The sequence below is a fragment of the Microchirus variegatus genome (assembly GCF_963457635.1).
Source record: "Microchirus variegatus genome assembly, chromosome: 17".
Classification (NCBI taxonomy): domain Eukaryota; kingdom Metazoa; phylum Chordata; class Actinopteri; order Pleuronectiformes; family Soleidae; genus Microchirus; species Microchirus variegatus.
This window is the reverse complement of record NC_139818.1, coordinates 16,938,931-16,958,504: the sequence shown is the minus strand read 5'-3', so window position 1 is coordinate 16,958,504 and position 19,574 is coordinate 16,938,931. Positions and strand designations below refer to the sequence as shown.

At 40.3% G+C, this 19,574-nt stretch overlaps 1 protein-coding gene across 1 annotated transcript in view; it reads left to right on the top strand.

Annotated features, from left to right (window-relative positions):
* Nucleotides 1-1,492: 1,492 nt before the first annotated feature.
* Nucleotides 1,493-19,574, top strand: part of myo1d (myosin 1D) — a gene marked incomplete at both ends in the record, with an annotated part of 72,258 nt that continues 54,176 nt past the window's right edge. Inside the window, 6 exons of the mRNA XM_083904292.1 lie at nucleotides 1,493-1,587; nucleotides 16,723-16,931; nucleotides 17,428-17,521; nucleotides 18,443-18,608; nucleotides 18,949-19,002; nucleotides 19,342-19,437. Of these exons, the coding sequence (XP_083760418.1) occupies nucleotides 1,493-1,587; nucleotides 16,723-16,931; nucleotides 17,428-17,521; nucleotides 18,443-18,608; nucleotides 18,949-19,002; nucleotides 19,342-19,437 (714 nt within the window). The remainder of the gene's footprint in view (nucleotides 1,588-16,722; nucleotides 16,932-17,427; nucleotides 17,522-18,442; nucleotides 18,609-18,948; nucleotides 19,003-19,341; nucleotides 19,438-19,574) is intronic.

The following is a 19,574-nucleotide window of genomic DNA, read 5'->3' as shown; positions in this document are numbered from 1 at the left end:
GGAATACTTGAGTAAAAGTACAAGTATCTTACGAGAGAAAATTACTTTGGTAGAAGTTTTCATCACTTTTTTGTCACTTTTTAAAACTGATATTACTGAAGTAAAAGTCTTAAACTATGTACCGTAGTATCAAAACACATTTTCTGATATAAAATGTACTTGTGTTTTGGAAGTAAAAGTATTAAAAAAGTGAGTTAGGATTGAGCCATGCACGGTAGCTCAGTGGTAGGGCGAGTTGTCTTGCAACTGGAAGGTTGCGGGTTCAATTTCTGTGTCTTTGAGCAAGACACTTCACAGAGTAAAGCAGTTCATCAAGACTAGAAAAGCTCTATATAAATAAATACAGACCATTACCAACTCTTCTTCTAATTTTATTTGGTAGTAACAAAGATAGTTACAAATACAAATAACAAAGTGAAGTACAGATATGTGAATTTTGTACTTAAGTACACTAACAAATACACCTTAAATCTCCCTCTGTGTAAGAAAAGTGCTCTATAAATAAAACCACCTTCCCCTTAATCTGTCTGTAAATAGCACAGAATAGGCATTTCCCTCTTTTCGACACTAGGTGTCGCACTTATACTAATGTAAACCTGCTGTATAATGTGCTGAGTGTGTTCTTGATGCTCAGCTCCTGGAACAGGAGTCTTCTCTTTAGACTCACCATGACCTCACTCACCACCAGAGTAAATGATTTGTTATGGTGATACCTGCGATAATGGTTCCGTTCAAAGTCAGTGGAGTAATTATTAAAAAAAAAAAAAAAAAAGATTCATCCTGTGTCGTTTCTCTACTTTTCATTCATACAATCCCTCATTTCTCCTTTTATGGTAACGGAGGGCATAATAAAAGTCACGCCAGCACATCGTGGGTTTTCCTGCTGTGTGAGTGTTTTAACAACTTTAAATGTGGCCTCGTCACCGCTGAAATATGCACCAGGAGCAGCGGAGGGAGCAGTGGTCTTCACGGATACTTGTAATTCTTTGGAAGTTAGACACAGACAGGAGGACCAGTCTGACCAGCAGCACCTCTCCGCAGGGCCGGACCGAGGAGAGGCGAGAGGAGAGGGGGGCGGGGCACTGCTCAGGGACGCTCCCGTCCTATTGGTGACTGCTCGGTGTGTGTGTGTGGAGTGCGGGAGACAAACTCCAGGAAAACGGACGGCGCTGGCGCACGATGCGACTCCTTTAGGGACACTTTTGTGGCGCAAAGAGGAGAGTCTATGCGGACATGAGGATATTTTTTGGGGGGACAATTTCTACAAGTAAAGCCACCCTGTACAGCCCGCAATTACAACTGCGACTGTGACGGTTGCTAATGAGATTGCGACCACACAGCTGTCCACTGAGGAGAGAGGAGGTGCCGCTGAGCGACACCCGCCAATGTTCACCTTTGCTTGGAACTTCAAAACAAACGGTTAAAAACGGAAATTGGAGTTTCTTTTTTTTTTGTTCCCCCCTCCTCGCGCTACAGTAGTGAGTATACAAAAATGGCAGAGCACGAGAGTCTGGAGTTTGGAAAAGCTGACTTTGTGCTCCTGGACAACGTGTCCATGGAGGAGTTCATGGCCAACCTAAAACTCAGGTAAGACAACAAACCTCAAACCTCACCGCCTTCGCAGAACACAAACACACGCTCAGGGGAACGAATACTGTGAGTCCAGTCATGTGTGGTGACACACGGAGTTGTTTTTTGTGACACACGGAGTTGCCATGTCTGCGGCTGTCAACAGGTGCTGCTGACTTCAAAGTCCGAGCTTCGTAGTTTCCTCTCATTGTGTTGTTATCAATGGCCAGAGGGTGACGTCACTACGTCCACATGTACACCAGTAGTCGGACTAATGACCTTATTTTAACATAACACTATTAGGCAGATAATGTGTTGACATTTTGAATTTTACATAGAATAGATTGGGTTATGACTCACATTGCAATAAAACACAAATATGACTTTGTAATCTGATTTAAGGGACAGTTCAAGTTTATTTTGGAGTAGTGTTCCTCAATAGACCTGAACAATACATGATTTAAATGTTATTTTGATTTGAATGTGGACAGCAGAAACAATAAAACAAACAAAAACAACATTCTGTTTGGGTCACATGGTTGGTGTAGTGGTTAGCAATCTTGCTTTTGATGATTTGAGGTTCATGACCTTGTCAGAACAATGGCCTTGCTGCATGGATTTTGCATGTTTGTCCATGTTTTCTCCAGGTTCTCCAGTTTCCTCCCGTAGTCCAAAAACATTCAGATTTGACCGTAGTTGTGATGGATGTGGATGCTTGGTTCGCCACCTTTTCAGCTGCCACCAGTGCCCCCCACAAAACCTCATGTGGAGGATAAAGCTGTAGATTTTTTCCATACTTGTCAAATACAATTCTGTCAGCCCTTAAGCAGCTGCTCTGCCAAACTGTAAAACAGGTCCTGTTATTGCACATGCTGAGGAAAATAAATATAGCACCTAAGAAAGAGGCTCACTGAGAACAAGGCAACCATCTGAAGACTTTTAAAATAAAGCGAGGCACCTCATGGCGATGCATAAAATCGTGTTCCAGTCCTCCCTCTACAAACAGGCTGTGTGTTTTAGTGTTGTCTACTAAATGTAATAAACAGCCTGACTCTGCAAAAAGTACTTCATACACTCCTGTTTTTGATTATCCCTTTATGAAACTGCAGTGTCAGTGTTTTATTCAAACTATTGTTAGAATAGTCAACGATACAGATGTTGTTGCCTCACCTATGTTTGAATTTTGACCTCACATGTGAAACCACTTGGGTGCAAGTACAATAAACTAAGTGTGAGTCTGAAAAGTTGTTAGTGTATGAGCCATGAGTGAGTGTTGCCTCTGATCAAACCGGTATTTCCCCGTGAAATATGCTTTAAAAGACTCCACCCAGGCCGCACACACACACACACACACATACACACACAGAGAGCTCACTGTTGTGTGGGAGCAGATTCTCCTGCAGACCAGTTTCTATCAGCTGTGTTGTCAGTGGCTGGGTGTCAAAAGCATGATGTCAAGCATGCTCCGTGAATGAAGAGAGTGAGTGAGTGAGCGTGGAGGCTATAGCGTTGCGTTTCACATGGGCTGTGTGACTTTCCCCCCGGTCCCCTGTCCTCACCCCGGCCATCTGTGATGAAAGTGCAAGCTGATCCCTAATGGCAGTTTTACAGAGCTGTTACTCAGCAAGATATGGTGCTTGTTAGACGGCTTCTGTGGAGGGAGATCATCAGTGCAGCTCTGTGCAACAGAGGTGCAGAAACTCCCAATCGATTTCATGTGGATCCCACTTTATAAAATATAATGAGTTATTTAATCATAAATACATTTATATTGTGAACTATTTATCATTGTGTAAACAAAAAGACACAATTTTAGCACGATATGAATTATCCTGGATGGACAAATGTGATTTATATTAATTAATGAAATAATTAATTAATTAATTTATTTATTTATGTATTTATTTGTATATGTAATTAATTAACAAAAATGTCAGTTAACTTTATAAGAGATGCTGCTGACCCTGGGGACTCCCTGCACTTTCTTTTTTTGTTTGAACTGAAAACAAAGATAAGTGAAGGATAAAATAACATTTCAGTTATATTGAAAGTTTGGAAAACGTACTGTAGAAAACTTTAGAGAGCTATTTATTTGTGTTAAGTTTTCATTTAACTTTATAAGACATGCTGCTGAGCCTGAGAGCTTACTGCACTTTTTGTTAGAACTGCTAAACAAAGATGTCTATTGTTTAAGATAGAAAAAAAAAAACCTTTAACAAGTAAGTTGCAAATCTGAAAAGCTGTTTAATAAACATGCTTAAAGGCATTTAAACAAAGTTAAGTGATGGTGTTCAAATTTTTTAAATTTTGACACCAATATTATCACTTTTCCTGCAAATGAATATTGGCTTCAAATATCGGTTATCGGCCTCCTTCACGACTAATAATCGGTATCGGCCCTGAAATAAACATATCGGTCTATCTCTAGTTAATGACACGTCATTTTCAGTCTCTATAATTTTACTTCTACCTGCTGCAGGAGTTCATAAATTACATTTCACAGCCATTCCATTCCATTCCAGTATTTTACACACACTGCCAGTAGAGTAAATACTACTGCTTTCATGCTGGCTAACAGGCTGTGTTTTCCTTCTATGGCCACAAAGAGTGAGCTGCAGAGCCTTGACATGAGGAGTTTCCTTGACACCAACATGTTTTTGAATCCTGCTTATCAGCATGATCGATAAGTCGAGTTTCGATGAGAGATTAAACTGGCCAATGTAATCATGATTTTAAATTTGAGTAATTGTCTGCAAATTCTGTTCATTTTTATTTTGTGGAAAAAGGGCAGTTCATCACAGATTCATCTTTCACTTCATGTGGGAGTGGATCCTCAACGTACCTGGCAACCTCAAGTCTCTAGGGAGGAGAGGGAGGGTGAAAATGCCGTCTAATGTTTATATTTGGAATGCAGTACCCTTTTTAAACTCTAAACTTACATATAGTCCTTTTAAAATCTAAACTGTCATTGCAGTTCAGTGGCACATCAAAGAAACTCGATCTACAGATTACAAGACAGATTGTAATCTTTGATACAGGGTGTGAAAAAATACTTTTTTTGGACATTTTTAGGGTTAGGAGATACATTGATAATGTTCGGATGTGTACAGCTATAAACGGAGAGAAATCATGTTTCATCAAGAACAAAAAAAGTCGTGGTTAACACTGTTTTTATAGCCATACCTTTTCAATTAGATGGAAATGTGAACAGTAGCCTTGGCAAGCAGACGTTAGAGTAGCCAGACATCAACAGGCCTCTTTTTTTCCCCCCAACTCTCTCCCATTTTCTGTCTGTTTGTTTTCCCTCCAGCTCGACATCTTGGTCCGGAGATGGCGTGTGCAGATTGTTATTTGTAAAGGGTGTGGCCAGCGACCAGGGCTTCCTTTTTGCTCCTTTTTTTTTTTCCGTAGTCTGAGGCTGTGTGCACTGTGCATGCATGTGTGAGTGTGTTTTCCTGAATGGGAGTGAACCACTTGACAGAGGGATGAAGAGAGCACGAGGCATCCATATGTCCTGCTATAGTTGTCCAAAATAGTAGTCGCTGGAGCACGTTTGCACGTCTCTCCTGGGTGTATTTTTGTATTATTTTTTTTTTTTTTAGTATTTTACTTGGTTTAATGTGTGCTGCAATAAAAAAGGGTGACAAATTCATTTATTTGCACAATCTTTACAAGTTTCCAGAAGAGCACACGAGGCATTGTGTGTGTGTGTGTGTTGTGTCAGGCTTGCTCTTTGAAAGGCAAATTTTGCTCACTTCTCCAGAAAATCCCCAAATATTTTTATTTGCAGCGGATGAAAAGCTGAGCTTTGGTGTGAAAGCCAACCCTTCATAACCCCCCCCAACGCCTGCCTGAGCTTGGTGAGCAACCGACTGACTTGCACCACTGTGCAGGGGAATTTCTACTTGCTTGGTTAAATACCTGCCATGTTGAGTGGCTAATCAAGTCACCCAGTGGCTGCATGTGGAGCACGGTTTGGAAAAGGCTGGTGGTTTTCCCTCAGAAGAGCCAGACTTGGTTGTTCAAGTTAACATTTACTTTGTTTGACTTGAGGTTGAACTTTGTGTCCTGTTCCAGAAAGACTCCCAGTCTGGAAATAGAGCCTGGCAGATGCCTGGTCTCTCTCTCTGTAGAGATGTGCGACAGGATAAAAGTTCAAGGCGAATTCCCGCATGGGTCTGCATGGGAAATTTTCTCGAATTGCCGCGTCAGCAGATAAGACGTCATGGACCACTGCTGGATTGACGTGTGTTTATTTCGGGGGGAATCATCGCGTATGTGATTAAAAATGAGTCATGACTGGAAGATATGATAGATCATAGATAAGAGGGCAGTTTTTAACTTTGATTGCTCATTCATTCCATAAATTGACGCTTAATTTGATGCCCACAGGGATGCCACAAGTCATGGAGATTTTACTGTGGAGTTACCCTAGAATAAGCCAGTATTTAGTGTCTTTAAAAAGGACGGATGCTAACCATTAACCTGTCTATTTAAGTATAAAATCAAGACACAGTATTCAGAAAATGAATTTGGTAAAAGCTCTCTGCATTCTGTGAGTTTAACTGTCCTGTAAGCCAACAGTTTGTGTGTGTATCCGACCGTCGAGGCACAGTTTTATTGCTGTTAAATGTTTTTATAAGGCAGTTTGGTTTTGTCTCTCCTCAGGAATCCAGGGGAAAAAACTATTCTTGCAAAACTGCTGCGTGTTCCCCAAATAATTAGAGAGGGATTGTTAAAATTCTTTTACTAAATTGCCGTCTGATATTCCACCTCGCATAGTTGACATGCATTGGATTTTTTTGAAATATATTTTTGTCCTGGCGAATGAAAGTTTTTCCTGCGTGTAAGTCGTAATAATATCAGTTTTTCTTTTATTTATGGAGGTTTAATGATCGCGCTCCAAATCTGAAAATCCTTTTGTGTGCCTGCATGGACTGCTCCAAGTGATTTGGCCTTTGAACCCGTTAGTGGGGAGTTAAAGAGGACTTTGAACCGGAAGCCTCCAATAATACGAGGCACGCCAACCGAGCAGGAAAGCTGGCATTTCCCTTGCCTTTGCTGCTCACATTTCATTGTTTCCTGCAGCTCCTCTTCCTAACCTTAGCTGGGAATCTCGTGTGCAGCAGATGGGACATAAATGAGATTCAATACTGTGGTGATTTTAATCTTAGTTATTCCGAGTTATGTAACTCACGATTATTGTCTGCAAACCCACTCTCTACATATTCTAGTGTATCATAAATTTGGCCATAAAATCACTTTACTAGAGGTGTGGTGCAAAATGTCTCCTCCTGAATAAACAAAAGGATCAAAGAATCAATTATATATGGCTCAGGTATAAGGTTTGAAACTCAGCATCAAAGATCGCTTGTTGAATTCCTCAGTCTCTTTAGATACGAGGCAATAAATAACGCTGTACCAGTTACAGGTGCTGGCATCAGGGGTGGAAATGTGTTCAGATCCGGCGTCTTCTCTTCAGTCAGATCCTTATTTACCTTTTTTTATGCCTTTGTTCTTTCCTAAGCCATAAAACCAAAGTCCACATGCAGAACACACAAGCCAATCCCACATTACCCTGCAACAAAGATAAAAACGGGTGATAACGTGCAGCGGATGCCTCTAAGAATATTAATCCTAACAGCTTAGTAACATTTTGTTCTTCTTAGTAGTGGTTAGTGACTGGAATAGAAATATTTATAGCTGGATATGTTGGTATTCTCCTGTTACCTTCCTGTTGATTTGTCCAGTGGCACTTGCCAATACAATGATGACTACAAAGATCTGAAACAGGCCAGTTTCCCCGGTAAAACAAGTGTTTATTTTCGGTTTATTTCTTAAAATCTCATGAAAACATGCTTTAGTGCCTCAGGCTGACGCTCCATGGAGATTTTTTTTGTTGATCACGTTCTCCAATGAACAGGCGGATTCATAGAGGGCTCTGAGAGAAATGCCTCGTAGGCCTCGCTCCCCCTGCGATCCGGCAGCCAGCAGTCCAGTCTCGCCACAAGAATTTCCATACGACCGTCTGTAATCTGAAACACATTACCGTCCTTACATAAACAGGGGCTGTGTTTCGTGTAGCTTTATTCCCCCTAAAATAAGTTCAGCAGCTCTCAGAGACATCTCATTTGTGGGACTGCCTGAGTTGGCAGGCGGGGTCGGGAGGGGGCCGTTTTAGCACAAGCTCTTAGTTCTACCACTTTCTCTGTCTCACTTTGTCAGTGGTCCTGTGTCATTGTCATTTTGTAACGCCGATATCTGTTTCCTTCTTCCTTGTTCTCCTGTTTCATGTCAAAAAATGGCTGATCTATTATGCCAGATTTGTTCAAGACCTGCTTGAGCCTGAGGTCAACTCTCTGAAGGCATTCATTTCCTTCCAAAAGTTCCAAAAATCATACATCAAATTGTAATTTTGACATCAGCAAGGCCAACAACAAGCTAGTCGTGCCCTCAGACTTTCACATAGTATTGTATATCTCTTGGGAGGAAGTTGATGTATTTATTTAAGTTGGCAACCCTGCTTCATGATATTGACAAGAAAGGCAGGGAACAGTGAGCGTGAATCGAGGAAATTTAAGGTTTCACCCTCTCTTTATTGTTTTATTTAAGTTTTTGATGTCCGGAGATTTAAAACGATCCACTTGAAAGGCTAATCGTGGCTCGTGTCATTACTTGAGTCTCGCGGCAGGATTAGATGTCAGTCGGTGACACACTAAAGCTTGTCTGGCTCTGAATGCAACATTACCCCCAGACACAACTTCCCAGAAGCCCTTGTTATCTCTCTCTATCTCTTGCCCGCTCCAATACACACCCACGCACACACACACGATGCACTGATGAATTGCCGTTCTCGTCTCCTATGAGAACATCATTCACTCAAGTAATGAGTGTTCCTTTTTTCAGGAATCATTTTGCATGGCGTTGCTCTTTGGGAATCAGTAATTATGTGACTCAGGCTCAGCTCATGTTATTTCTGTGTGTGTGTGTGTGTGTGTGTGTGTTTCTTTCTTTGTGTGTGTGTGTGTGTCCTAGGCAGCAGCAGTGATGTCATCCCCTGCTTACAGCATTGTATTGTTCCCCTGTCCACCTGTTGAGGCTGTGACCTGAGCCACTGTAGTGGTGGAACTGTTTACTCACTTTCACAGCCAGCTCTGCACATCACATAGTTCACAATGACACACACACACACACACACACACTCCCCTGTATTATTTACCGAGACTGCTGTATGCACTCTTTATTTTCTCTTTGTCACAATCTGTAGTTCCTAGGTTTAAAAGAACATGTGCCGGAGTACCGCTACTCAATGCTATCAACTTAGCTGTTTGAATGATTGAATGAAAAAAGGAAACTGTCCAAAATATAAATGGACTGATTTCTAAACCTTGGCGTTGGTGATAGAAAAACCCATATTGGCCTTTTACTTGTAGTTTTTTTACGTATTGAGCACTTGCTCTATACGTAAAATACCATCCCTGTCCATTTCCTCCCTTTTGTCTAATAATGATGTCACCCATTGTCTGTCTTGTCTGTTTTTGTCCTTTTCTCTCACTCTCCCTCCTGCTTTTAGCCCAAATAGAAATAATAGTCCTCTCCAGAAATAGCATGTTGAGTAATGTCTAGTTCTTTTGGATGGTTTTCGTTTCGCCTTCTCTGTTCCGTCACTCATGTCGTTTTATGGCGGTCGTCCACTGCAATTCTTACATCAGCCACTGCTGGCCAGTGTGTTAAAGAGCAAGTGAACAAGTGCTGGATTAGTATCACAGCTAAAAACCCTCAAATTCTCCATCCATGTTCCTGTTTTAAGTACACTTAATATAGTATATATATATATATTTAGATTTAATTTAGTGAGATAATTCTTCTCCTCCTGTGTGTTGAGGGGTGTGGTGGTCAGCTGTGATCCCAGTCAGTGAAGAAAAGAGAGTGAGCCACCTGATCTGCAGCTTGGCTGTTTCCACATGCCTCCCATTTCCCCCAGAGTATCCAGACTTTCCAGCCTCATGAGAACGTCTCGAGTGTGAAAGGCCTCATTTGTGGCGACTGTGCCTGATGAACTCCTGCTACTTATTATTAAAGAAGATAGTTTTCTAAGTGTACGCGGACAGTAAATGTAAACTTTAATGAATGGTCACTGTGTAAAGATGTCAAAAAGGAGGAGGAGGAGGAGGGAGGAGCGTCTTTGTAAAGTAAAACTGCAGACACGGATGTGGTGACCATGGCAACAGTATTGCTACAGTGATCATCTCATCATCCGTCTGTAAGGTGCTGTTGTCAACATAAAACAATGACACGGTATCAAAAAAAAAAAAATAGTTTGGCAAACAAAGTGACCCCTTTTACCAGAAGCATCTTGTTTTCATGGGCTGTTTGTTGATGTGGTTTAAATCAATACCAGAATATAATTTGTGGTTCTGGGAAATTGTGAAGCACATTTTTGCAATATTATGCGGTGTTGTTGTTAGATTCCACTTAAAGCTGACGAGTGATGGTAAGGGATTATTGGAAAACCAGAGGTGTCAAACTGGCGTGTTAAAAACAACACGTCAACAACAACATTAAATTACATATAAGCGTGTTTGTCCATGTTGTTATTTACTTAATTTTAGATATATTTCTCTATTTTTGATGTTAATAGACTTATAATGTGTTATTATTCTGACGTATACATTGTTCTATATCAGACAAGCACTTTTACTTCGAATTTCTGTGAAATCCGAATCATGAATATCTTTATTGCAATATCATGATGGAATGACGTGTGATAATTTTGAGCTCCTGTTGCCCAATTTTCAAGTTTTTCTCTCTGGACCGGCCCCTTCTTGACCAGATTAGACATTCATTGGCCCACAGGTCATTTGAGTTTAACACCTCTGTTGTAAACATAATTTAATGCACAATATAACGTTTATTAGCAGTTTCTTAGCAGTAGCAACAGCTAAGAGCTTAACTAGGAATATGATTAAGTCCTGGAAGCCTTACATAATCTGTCCCAGGTAGCAGGTAGACTACCTCCATCTGATTTGTGGGAGAAGATTAATGTGTTCCTGACTCCTGAGGTAGGTTGTATGTGTAACGGCCTAATGTTCTGCCATGCCTCCTACCTCCTACAGACAGTATAGGAGCTTCTGTTTTAGCACGAAGAAAAAGTTTTACAGCAGTGGGGAAAAAAAAATCCCTAATGTAGAATGCAGATGTGTGACGGCTGCGGAGCGTGAAGGAGGCCGCTGTCACTCTGTACATAAGACTTTAATGACGGAGAGAAAAGGTGAAGCACTTATTTCTGGTGGCTCACCAAAATGGAAACTAGTGATTTGTCTGAGAATTGCTCCTTTTTTTGACAAGCACAACCAAACTAGTTTTATAACAGAGGATGTCCTTTATTAGCCGCATATGCACTGTTTCATAATGATACGCCTCATTCAGCCAAAACTCACATTCCACATACGCCTTTACTCACCTTTCCCAGCTTTATTTATTTTCTAACATATCCCTGTAATCCATCCATGGTTGACTAAAATGTGTTTTTGTAGTCGATGTTTTCACAAAAGTGACACCCAAAAATACACAGACTTTGGGCGACAATTGATGCATTATTGCCCAAAGGTGAAGTAAAATTTGAATATCATACATAATAATCTCCACAAACCAAGGTAATGGCCCTACCATCCTAAAAATACATGTATTCATTAGAGCTGAAACAATTACTCGATTAATTGATTATTAATCAGTCACTAAATTAATCGTCAACTATTTTGATTTGGTTTGGAGCCTTTTTTCAAGATTAAAACAAGAATGGTAATTGTTTCAGCTTCTTAAATGTGAATATATTCTTCATTTATTTGCTCCATATAACAAATAAATCATTAAAAGTGATTCATTTTGGTTTGTGGACATTTGAGAACACCATCATTTCCAGGTTACAGAGTAATCTGCAGCTCTAATAGTCTTTGAATGTGTTTAACAAAGGGTCTAAAGTCTAAAACTGTAAGTGTTTGCTGTTTTGCTAAAACAAAATAGACTTAACCAGTCATCAGTTATCAGGTTTCCTTTTTCCAATTGAGGAATAATTTCTTTTCACACAAAATATGGGTGAAAAAAGAAGAAAAAAAAAGGAATTGCAGCAAAACAGGTGATGTGTTGTGTCAGTGTCTGCTGTTTTTATAAGAGAACCAGTTTCCAAAGACACACATTCCCTTACCCAGCAGGCATGGGGATAAGCCCTGAAGCATTCTGCTATTGCTCTAAACAAGAGCAGTGTTGATAATGAACTCGGAGATAAAACTAGAACAGCCACAGATTATCTCCTGGCCCCTTCATAATTCCTAGGATGAACCCTGAAGTTCAGACACACAATGATGACAACACGTGCAGGGAAAGCTCTCAACAATATGGGCCACAGGCTGCACCGTACAGCACCGATATAGGACACAAACACACACAGAGATATCAGATTATCAGATTACTTAATTCATACAACTTCAAAAGTACAAAAGTAACATCAATCAAAGGAAACTGAAAATTAATTTCCTTCAACAGAAGCTAACGGGTTGAACTTCCTATGATGCATCAGAACATGCGTTACTTTTCATTTTGGATGAACTGGATGGATGTGATATTGAAATTTTTGCAACAAATAAAATAGAGACAGTCGTAAAATATAATTAAACCAGTGTGTGTGTGTGTGTGTGTGTGTGTGTGTGTAGCCCAAGGGCATGTAGACATGCAGAGGGTGGCATTTTCACATCATTATTTGAGTCATAGTTACCTCTCAATTCTTTTCTGGTGTTTCTTTTTTTTTTTTTTGCTTTGCTTTTTTGTGGAATAGAGGGGAGGGATGTGTTGGTGAGAAAAGGTCATAAATCGCTCACACTCCTCCCTGAGTTAACCATAAAAAAGACCCACCCAAACAAGATTGGAGACAGCGGTTGTGCTCGGCTTGGCTCTGTAATTCATATCTGATGAGTGTGTGTGTGTGCATGTGTGCGTGCGTGCGTGTGTGTACGTGCAGTAGGTTTGTTCAACAGTGTGTGACATTAGGCTTCCACAGATATTTTTAGGGCAGACAGAACTCCTCGACAAAGTAATTTCCCCCGTTTTTATGTAAAACAAAAAAAAAATTATATAGCTCAGCTTTTCTTTCTCCATTTCTCTCTCTTCATGTTTGTGTGTGTGTGTGTGTGTGTGTGTGTGTGTGTGTGGATGAGAGGGAGATGGAGTCGAGATGTTCTGGCACCACTTTAACTCAATATCATAGTGAAACAGTCTGATAATAACAATGCTGCCAACAATTTCTTTTACTGTCTCAGCCGCGATTGGAATTTTCCGCCGCCACTGTGAACACAGCGGCAGCAGCCCATGTTTTTATTAGTACTTTTATGTTTTATTGGCTACAAGAGAGAGTCCAGAGAACCAAGACGTTTTCTTCTTCTTCTTTTCATCTCCTGCCGCTGTGCCCATGACTTGTTCTGCTAACCTTAGCAACTGGAGTGTTATGTGTGAGAGAGCATGGGTTTACAGCTGCAGTTGTGCAGCCTCATGCAGCTCTTTTTCTGTCCACATTTATTCGAAAATTTGCTGCCAATCCCAACTGACACATAGGGCAGAAGGCGGGGACAGGTCACCAGTCCATCACACAGCCACATAGAGACAAACAACCATTCACTCTTACACCTACGGTCATTTAAAGTGTACAGTTTGTCTAACCCCTGTTTTTTGACTGTGGGAGTAAAGTGGAGAATCTGGAGAAAACCCACACACACACACACAAAGCCCTTGTTTTGACCAGGTCACAAACCCAAAGGCACTACGCCAACTGTGTCTCCCGTTTTGCATAAACTGTACGAGCTTTATTTATACTTCACCCTGCTTCATCCTGTAGTTCTTTTGTTGGAAGGACATCACAAACGCTTCAGATCAGGCCATTTGAGACGCACTTCTCCTCACAGCTGGACAAACTGATAAAAGCGGTAAATGGGTGGGATGTTCAGATCACATTTGAGAATGTTTCTTGTTAACTTCAACCTTAATTTGACCTGTGGTTTCACAGACAGTTTCACAACAGAGAAAACCCCAAAAAACAATAACATGATTTGCAATTACATTTTGAAACAGGCATATTAATAGACATGCTGTCAAACTGAACGTGTTGTTAATTTTTAAATAGATCTATTTGGGGTGAAATAATCAATTTGAGAGATTTTATTTAATGTGTGCTGTATGTGCTGCGTACACAGTGTGTGGGAGTATGGGGGTTCATGGCTGAAGGTCAAAGGTTTGGAAACCACTGATTTACCGCATGAAGTCAACATAAAATAAACAAGCAAACAAACAGATGGATGACCTTGTCACCAAATTCAATCCGGCACCTGTAGATAGCAGTTCCGCGAGTCCATTATGACCCATAAGGTTATCCAATATCGTAATGAGAGTGCAGCCGATGGATGAAAGTAACACAAAGTGATATAATTTCTTTCAATTCTACCTGATCTTAATTACTTTAAAAACTTTCAACAATTCAACAGTATTTCCAGATATTTACAACCGGTTTTGTTCCAGCTGGTGCACCTCACTTCCTTCTCTGTGTCCATTATGTAAAAAAAAAAAAAACTTCTACGTCTATTCATAATGGAGAGAGGAGACAATGTTACCTTCCTTCTATGTATACGCACCCAGCTGGGATCTCATATACACTCCTTCCACCATGCGGACCACTGTTGTCAGTCCCCCTGGAGGCCATTGTACATATATATGCGTTTACGTGGGCAGCTCGTTGTGTTGGCCCGGGCAGAGGGAGACGGACGGCGTGTCTCAGACAAAGACCTGCAATTGACATTTGAACAATGGAGCGGGCACACAGCAGCCTCCTGACCAAGCAGAGGGACGGCACAATGAGTCTTTTACTGCTGCACCAAGGGAGGAAGAACTCGTATGTTAGCACAGCTGCTTACACTGTAGATATGATAGTGGACCTGCTTATTCTTAGCAGTTTGAATTAACTCTGAAGAGTGGTTATTTTGAGTTTCTTGTTGAATGACTGCTTGCAAGTAATACCTCTCAGTATATAAGATCATAAGCATTTTTGAATACATTTACTTCCATATATTTTAGGAACTAACAGCAATCTAGAGCTGCAACTAACGATTATTTTCAAAATCGAGTAATCGTTTGGTCCATAAAATGTCAGAAAACGTTAAAAAATGTTGATCAGTGTTTGTCAGACCTGGAAATAAGGAGATTCTCATATGTCTTGTTATTGTCCACAAACCAAAATGATTCACTTTTAATGAATTCTTTGTTCTTTGTATATGATTGAAGCAAAGAAATTAAGACATTATTCACATTTAAGAAGCTGAAACAATAGAAATCTTGTTTTAATCATGGAAAAAGCTTCAAAATAGTTGACTATTTAGTTAGTAATCGATTAATCGAGTAATTGTTTCAGCTCTACAGCAATCTTGGATGGTATCGTAGGTCGCAATTGTTTAAGTGTATTAATATTATTGTTACGTATATTGTTTTATTTCAAAATGGCAGTTTCCTTACCCCTAAATTGAGTCCAAATCCTCAACCTGAACAAGCAAACCATGTTACATAATCTGTCCACTGTTGGATGCATGGAGAATTATGTCAGAGTCCATGGAACTATGTAATCAATGTTTGGTCCTCGTAAGTTAGAACAAATCTAATGAAACTATCTTACAATTCAATGTGTGCTTTTATCTGTATCAGTGTACACCCTGATGTTTTTACCAAGACCATGGCAACGTTTACAGAAGATAAGGTGGATCAAAAAGGCCAAGGCTCGTATGCTTTAAAAAGTCACGGTCTAAAGAATTGAGATTAAACAGTGTCATGGACATCTGTCAGCAACTTCACCATGGATGACTTTATCCTCAGTGCTTGATTTGTGCTTTAATACTTTAGTACTTCAGCATATTGGTCTTGAAGTTGATGAATCTCGATATCTGACAGAGTCTTGTTGGTTTGAGTTTTTCTGGCAACTGTTTAATCCCATAATAACACATAGACCTTTCAGGAAAGTTTTTAGAATAATGTGTAATTTTTGGCTTTCGTTTGCATGGCAGAAGCAGAGGTTTTGGGAACTGTGAAGATTCATTCTTCTTTCGGAGAGAAACTGGGATCCTGGTCCTATTTGGAGAGGAAGGAAGTCAGACAGGCAACCTCAGGCAGAGGGAGGGAGGGAGGGAGAGATTTGTGTGTGTCAGCAAGTGTGTGTGAGCTAGAGAAGGGCAGGGCATATAAGGGGTTAGAGAACAATTTCCAAAAGTATGTAGACACCTGAAAGGTGCACCGACGTGATAGTTAAAGTGATTATTTCAAAACTGTGCGCTTTTATCTTCTGCTGCTTATTACTATCATCCTATACTTGTAGCAGGATTTAACCCTGGGGGATAAAAAAACAATGTTTTTGTGGTGACAACGTTGTTGTTGACAGTAATAAACAAGTGTGAAACAACTCCCTCATAGCTTTGGACAGATGGGAAACATGAAGCCAGTATTATCATATATCCTGTTAACATCTCAGCATTGTTAATATGTAAAGTATTTCACACCGGTATCTCTGCTGAAACACATTGTTGTTGAAATTGCACAATGTTCCTGGCCATAAAAGATGGATAAAGTATTAAGTGATTAATGAGAATAACTGAATTTGGAGCATTCTTCTGCAGGAGTCTGAAATCCACTGGTTGCTTTCATGGTCTCCCAGTGGGATTGTGCTTCTATGATGCCCTGGTGTTTAAAACTTAATTAAAGAGAACTCAAGACTGGTTTAATTAATGCAATCCAACGTCTTTTGAAATACTCAAATGTGTTCTTCAGCGAGAACACAATTCTCATACCACACTGAGGAAAAGTGGATACAGTCTCACCCACATCTTTGATGATAATGTGAATAAGAAGAATCATCAAACTACTTGAAGGAGAGTGGAATTGTTTCTTCTCTTTCTACAAAAAGCGCTCATCTGTTAAAGAATGCCTTCTAATAAACAAAGGAGGTGAGCGTATTTGTTTCGGCGCCAGTTGTTTTGGCACCAGAAAAAAGTCACGTAGCGCAGATGTACTGTATGTATAATGTATTTTACTTCCATATTATATTAACTTCATGTATGTTTTATGTGTCCTCAGGTTCGAGAAGGGGAGGATTTACAGTTATATCGGAGAGGTGGTGGTGTCCGTCAACCCTTACCGTGCCATGAACATCTACGGCCGCGACACCGTGGAGCAGTACAAGGGCCGCGAGCTCTACGAGAGGCCGCCGCACCTCTTCGCCATTGCTGACGCTGCTTACAAAGCCATGAAGAGGCGGAACAAAGACACTTGCATTGTCATCTCAGGTAACACGGGAAGCCCCCCACTCTGAAGACTCAAAAGAGACACAGTTTGTTGACAGAGAGACCGCGTCTTTCGCTTTGTTTGGCTTTTATGGAAAGGCTTTCCTGAATTTTCATTTGTCCTCTCTTGGTCATCTGATATTCTGGAGGAGAAAATGTTGAAATATTCACCTGCACTTTAGTTTTTCTGAAAGAAATTCACCCTGTTCCTATAATGAGAAACTGAAATGAAGCACCACCCTGTGGTTAGAGGGGGAACTGAGCCCCTGTAAAGCCTGATCTCTTGTCTTGAATCCACTCAAGAGCACAAGGGCAATATGTTTATTGTAATAAAGGAAACTGCATTTTCTTACGGTATTGAATAGGAATAACTTTAAAGTATAACGTTTAAAGGTTTTACTTGAGATCATATTACGTCAGTAGGTTTCATTTACTTCCCCAGAGAGTGAACAGAATGGTTATCTCTAATGACCTGTTTGCACTCTGCTTTTTATTGCAGGGGAAAGTGGAGCAGGAAAGACGGAAGCAAGCAAGTATATAATGCAATATATCGCTGCTATCACCAATCCTAATCAGAGGGCTGAAGTTGAAAGGTGAGCTGCTTTTATTGAACACATCACAGGTGGTGATTGCTGATGAAACAGCAACTCATATCTGTTCTGGTTACACATGCACTTTTTGTATCCAAATGAGATACCAGATGCATGCAATATTTTATTATAATATGTAGTCTGTGTCGAAACCGAACCGCAGGCTGCACAGAGACATTTATCTCCTTTTGGCAAAGCTGAGTTTCAGCCCAGAAGAAAAAAACCGCCTCTGGCATTTCAGGGTATTCATAGATTCTTCCTCGGTGTTAAATTGTCTGCTTCACAGTGCAGTTACTTGTATTACAGGTTACTCTTTGTTTCCTTTCTAATCACAGGTATCCTAATTTGAATCAAGCTATTGTCATAGTCCAGGACTTGATACAGCCAATAGTCAAAGATCATACTGAGATACTGTATGGTTACACCTCACTGAGACTTTATTCACTGATAAGAGAGCGGGTGGTGGCCGCACCTGGAGATAAAGGAGATTTGCACCGTATGAGGACATGGTTGTGAAATTGTTAGAGTTTAACATTGATGCAACATGAACTAAATGAAGGTCAAAGATATAAGACATTTCATGCACGGATAAATCTTATTGTTGGACTTTAAATGGTGGTGAATACAATTTAATTATACATATCACTAATGTTTAAAACAATAAGAAATGAATGTAATGCATATGTTATTGCGTACTAACCACAGTTGCTATTCATACTGTATTTAGTAAGATTTTAAGTACCAAGATGAGACAAAAACAAAGAGCGATTGGCAAACATTTATCTTGTGATTTTGGCCCATCTGTCTTTGTAGATATGGTCCATTATTGCACATGCTCCACTCTGCACATACTTCTTCTAACCTGGTTGCACTTCGTCCACTACTTTGCCTTTTAATATGTTCTTTTTTTTTCTCTCTCCAAAGGGTAAAAAACACGCTGCTTAAATCCAACTGTGTGTTGGAGGCCTTCGGTAACGCCAAGACCAACCGCAACGACAACTCCAGCCGATTTGGCAAATACATGGACATCAATTTTGACTTCAAAGGAGATCCCATCGGAGGCCACATCAACAACTACCTGCTGGAAAAGGTAAGACTGGCCTCAGATGTAGCCTGGTGATAATGCAGGCAGTGCTATATTATTTTCTGGGTTTGAACAATAAAAACTCTCCATTATTTATCAGCCAAGCAGCTACTTAAAATGTGTTCTATGTGGTAGCCATCTTCTTCTTTGTGCCTCCACTGTATGATGGTACAGGTTGATGAGGGAATAAGGTTATGTTATTTTTGAGTAATCTTTACTTGTCCTCATGAAACACTGAATAGTTTCCCCATTTCTGGTTTGTAGAAACTACTTAAATGGGAGTGGAGCTTTTCGGCTACAGTTGACCATTTGCTTGTGTGTGTGTGTTTTTCTCTCCTGCCAATAGAGCAGGGTGATTTTCCAGCAGGAAGGAGAGAGAAGCTTTCATTCATTCTACCAGGTAAATGTGTGTTTATGTACCTTTGCATTGGCATGTGAAAAAGGCACATATTTTTGCGTGCATTTGTGTGTGTTGCATATATGAAAAGACATATGAAAGACTGGCAAATGCAGTATTTCTGAGGCTTCAAGAAAATTGTTGTTCCTTCATGTTTGAGTGCCATTTGAAAAGTAGGCCACAGATCTCAGGCTGCACCACATGTATGAATAGATATGTCAGAGATTATAGTTGGAACCATGCAAAGTACTGTAACTGTATACTTCGTTGGCCAGCAATGCAAACGCACTAAAAGCAGGATAATTTATAAGTAAAGTTTGTGCTGACTTGTTCCACCACCAGCTGCTCAGAGGAGCTCCAGATTCCTTGTTACGCTCCCTTCACATCCAGAAGGATCCAACAGCCTACAACTACATCAAAGTCGGAGGCCAGATTAAGGTACTCTTTATATTTTCTGCACACACACGCATGTTTTTGTAATTGTTAGTATGGAAACCACAAGAACCACAGCTCACACGTGTTGTCTTCTCTTTTGAGTCTTTCCCTCCCATCTTTGCAGAACAAGTGCTAAGTGT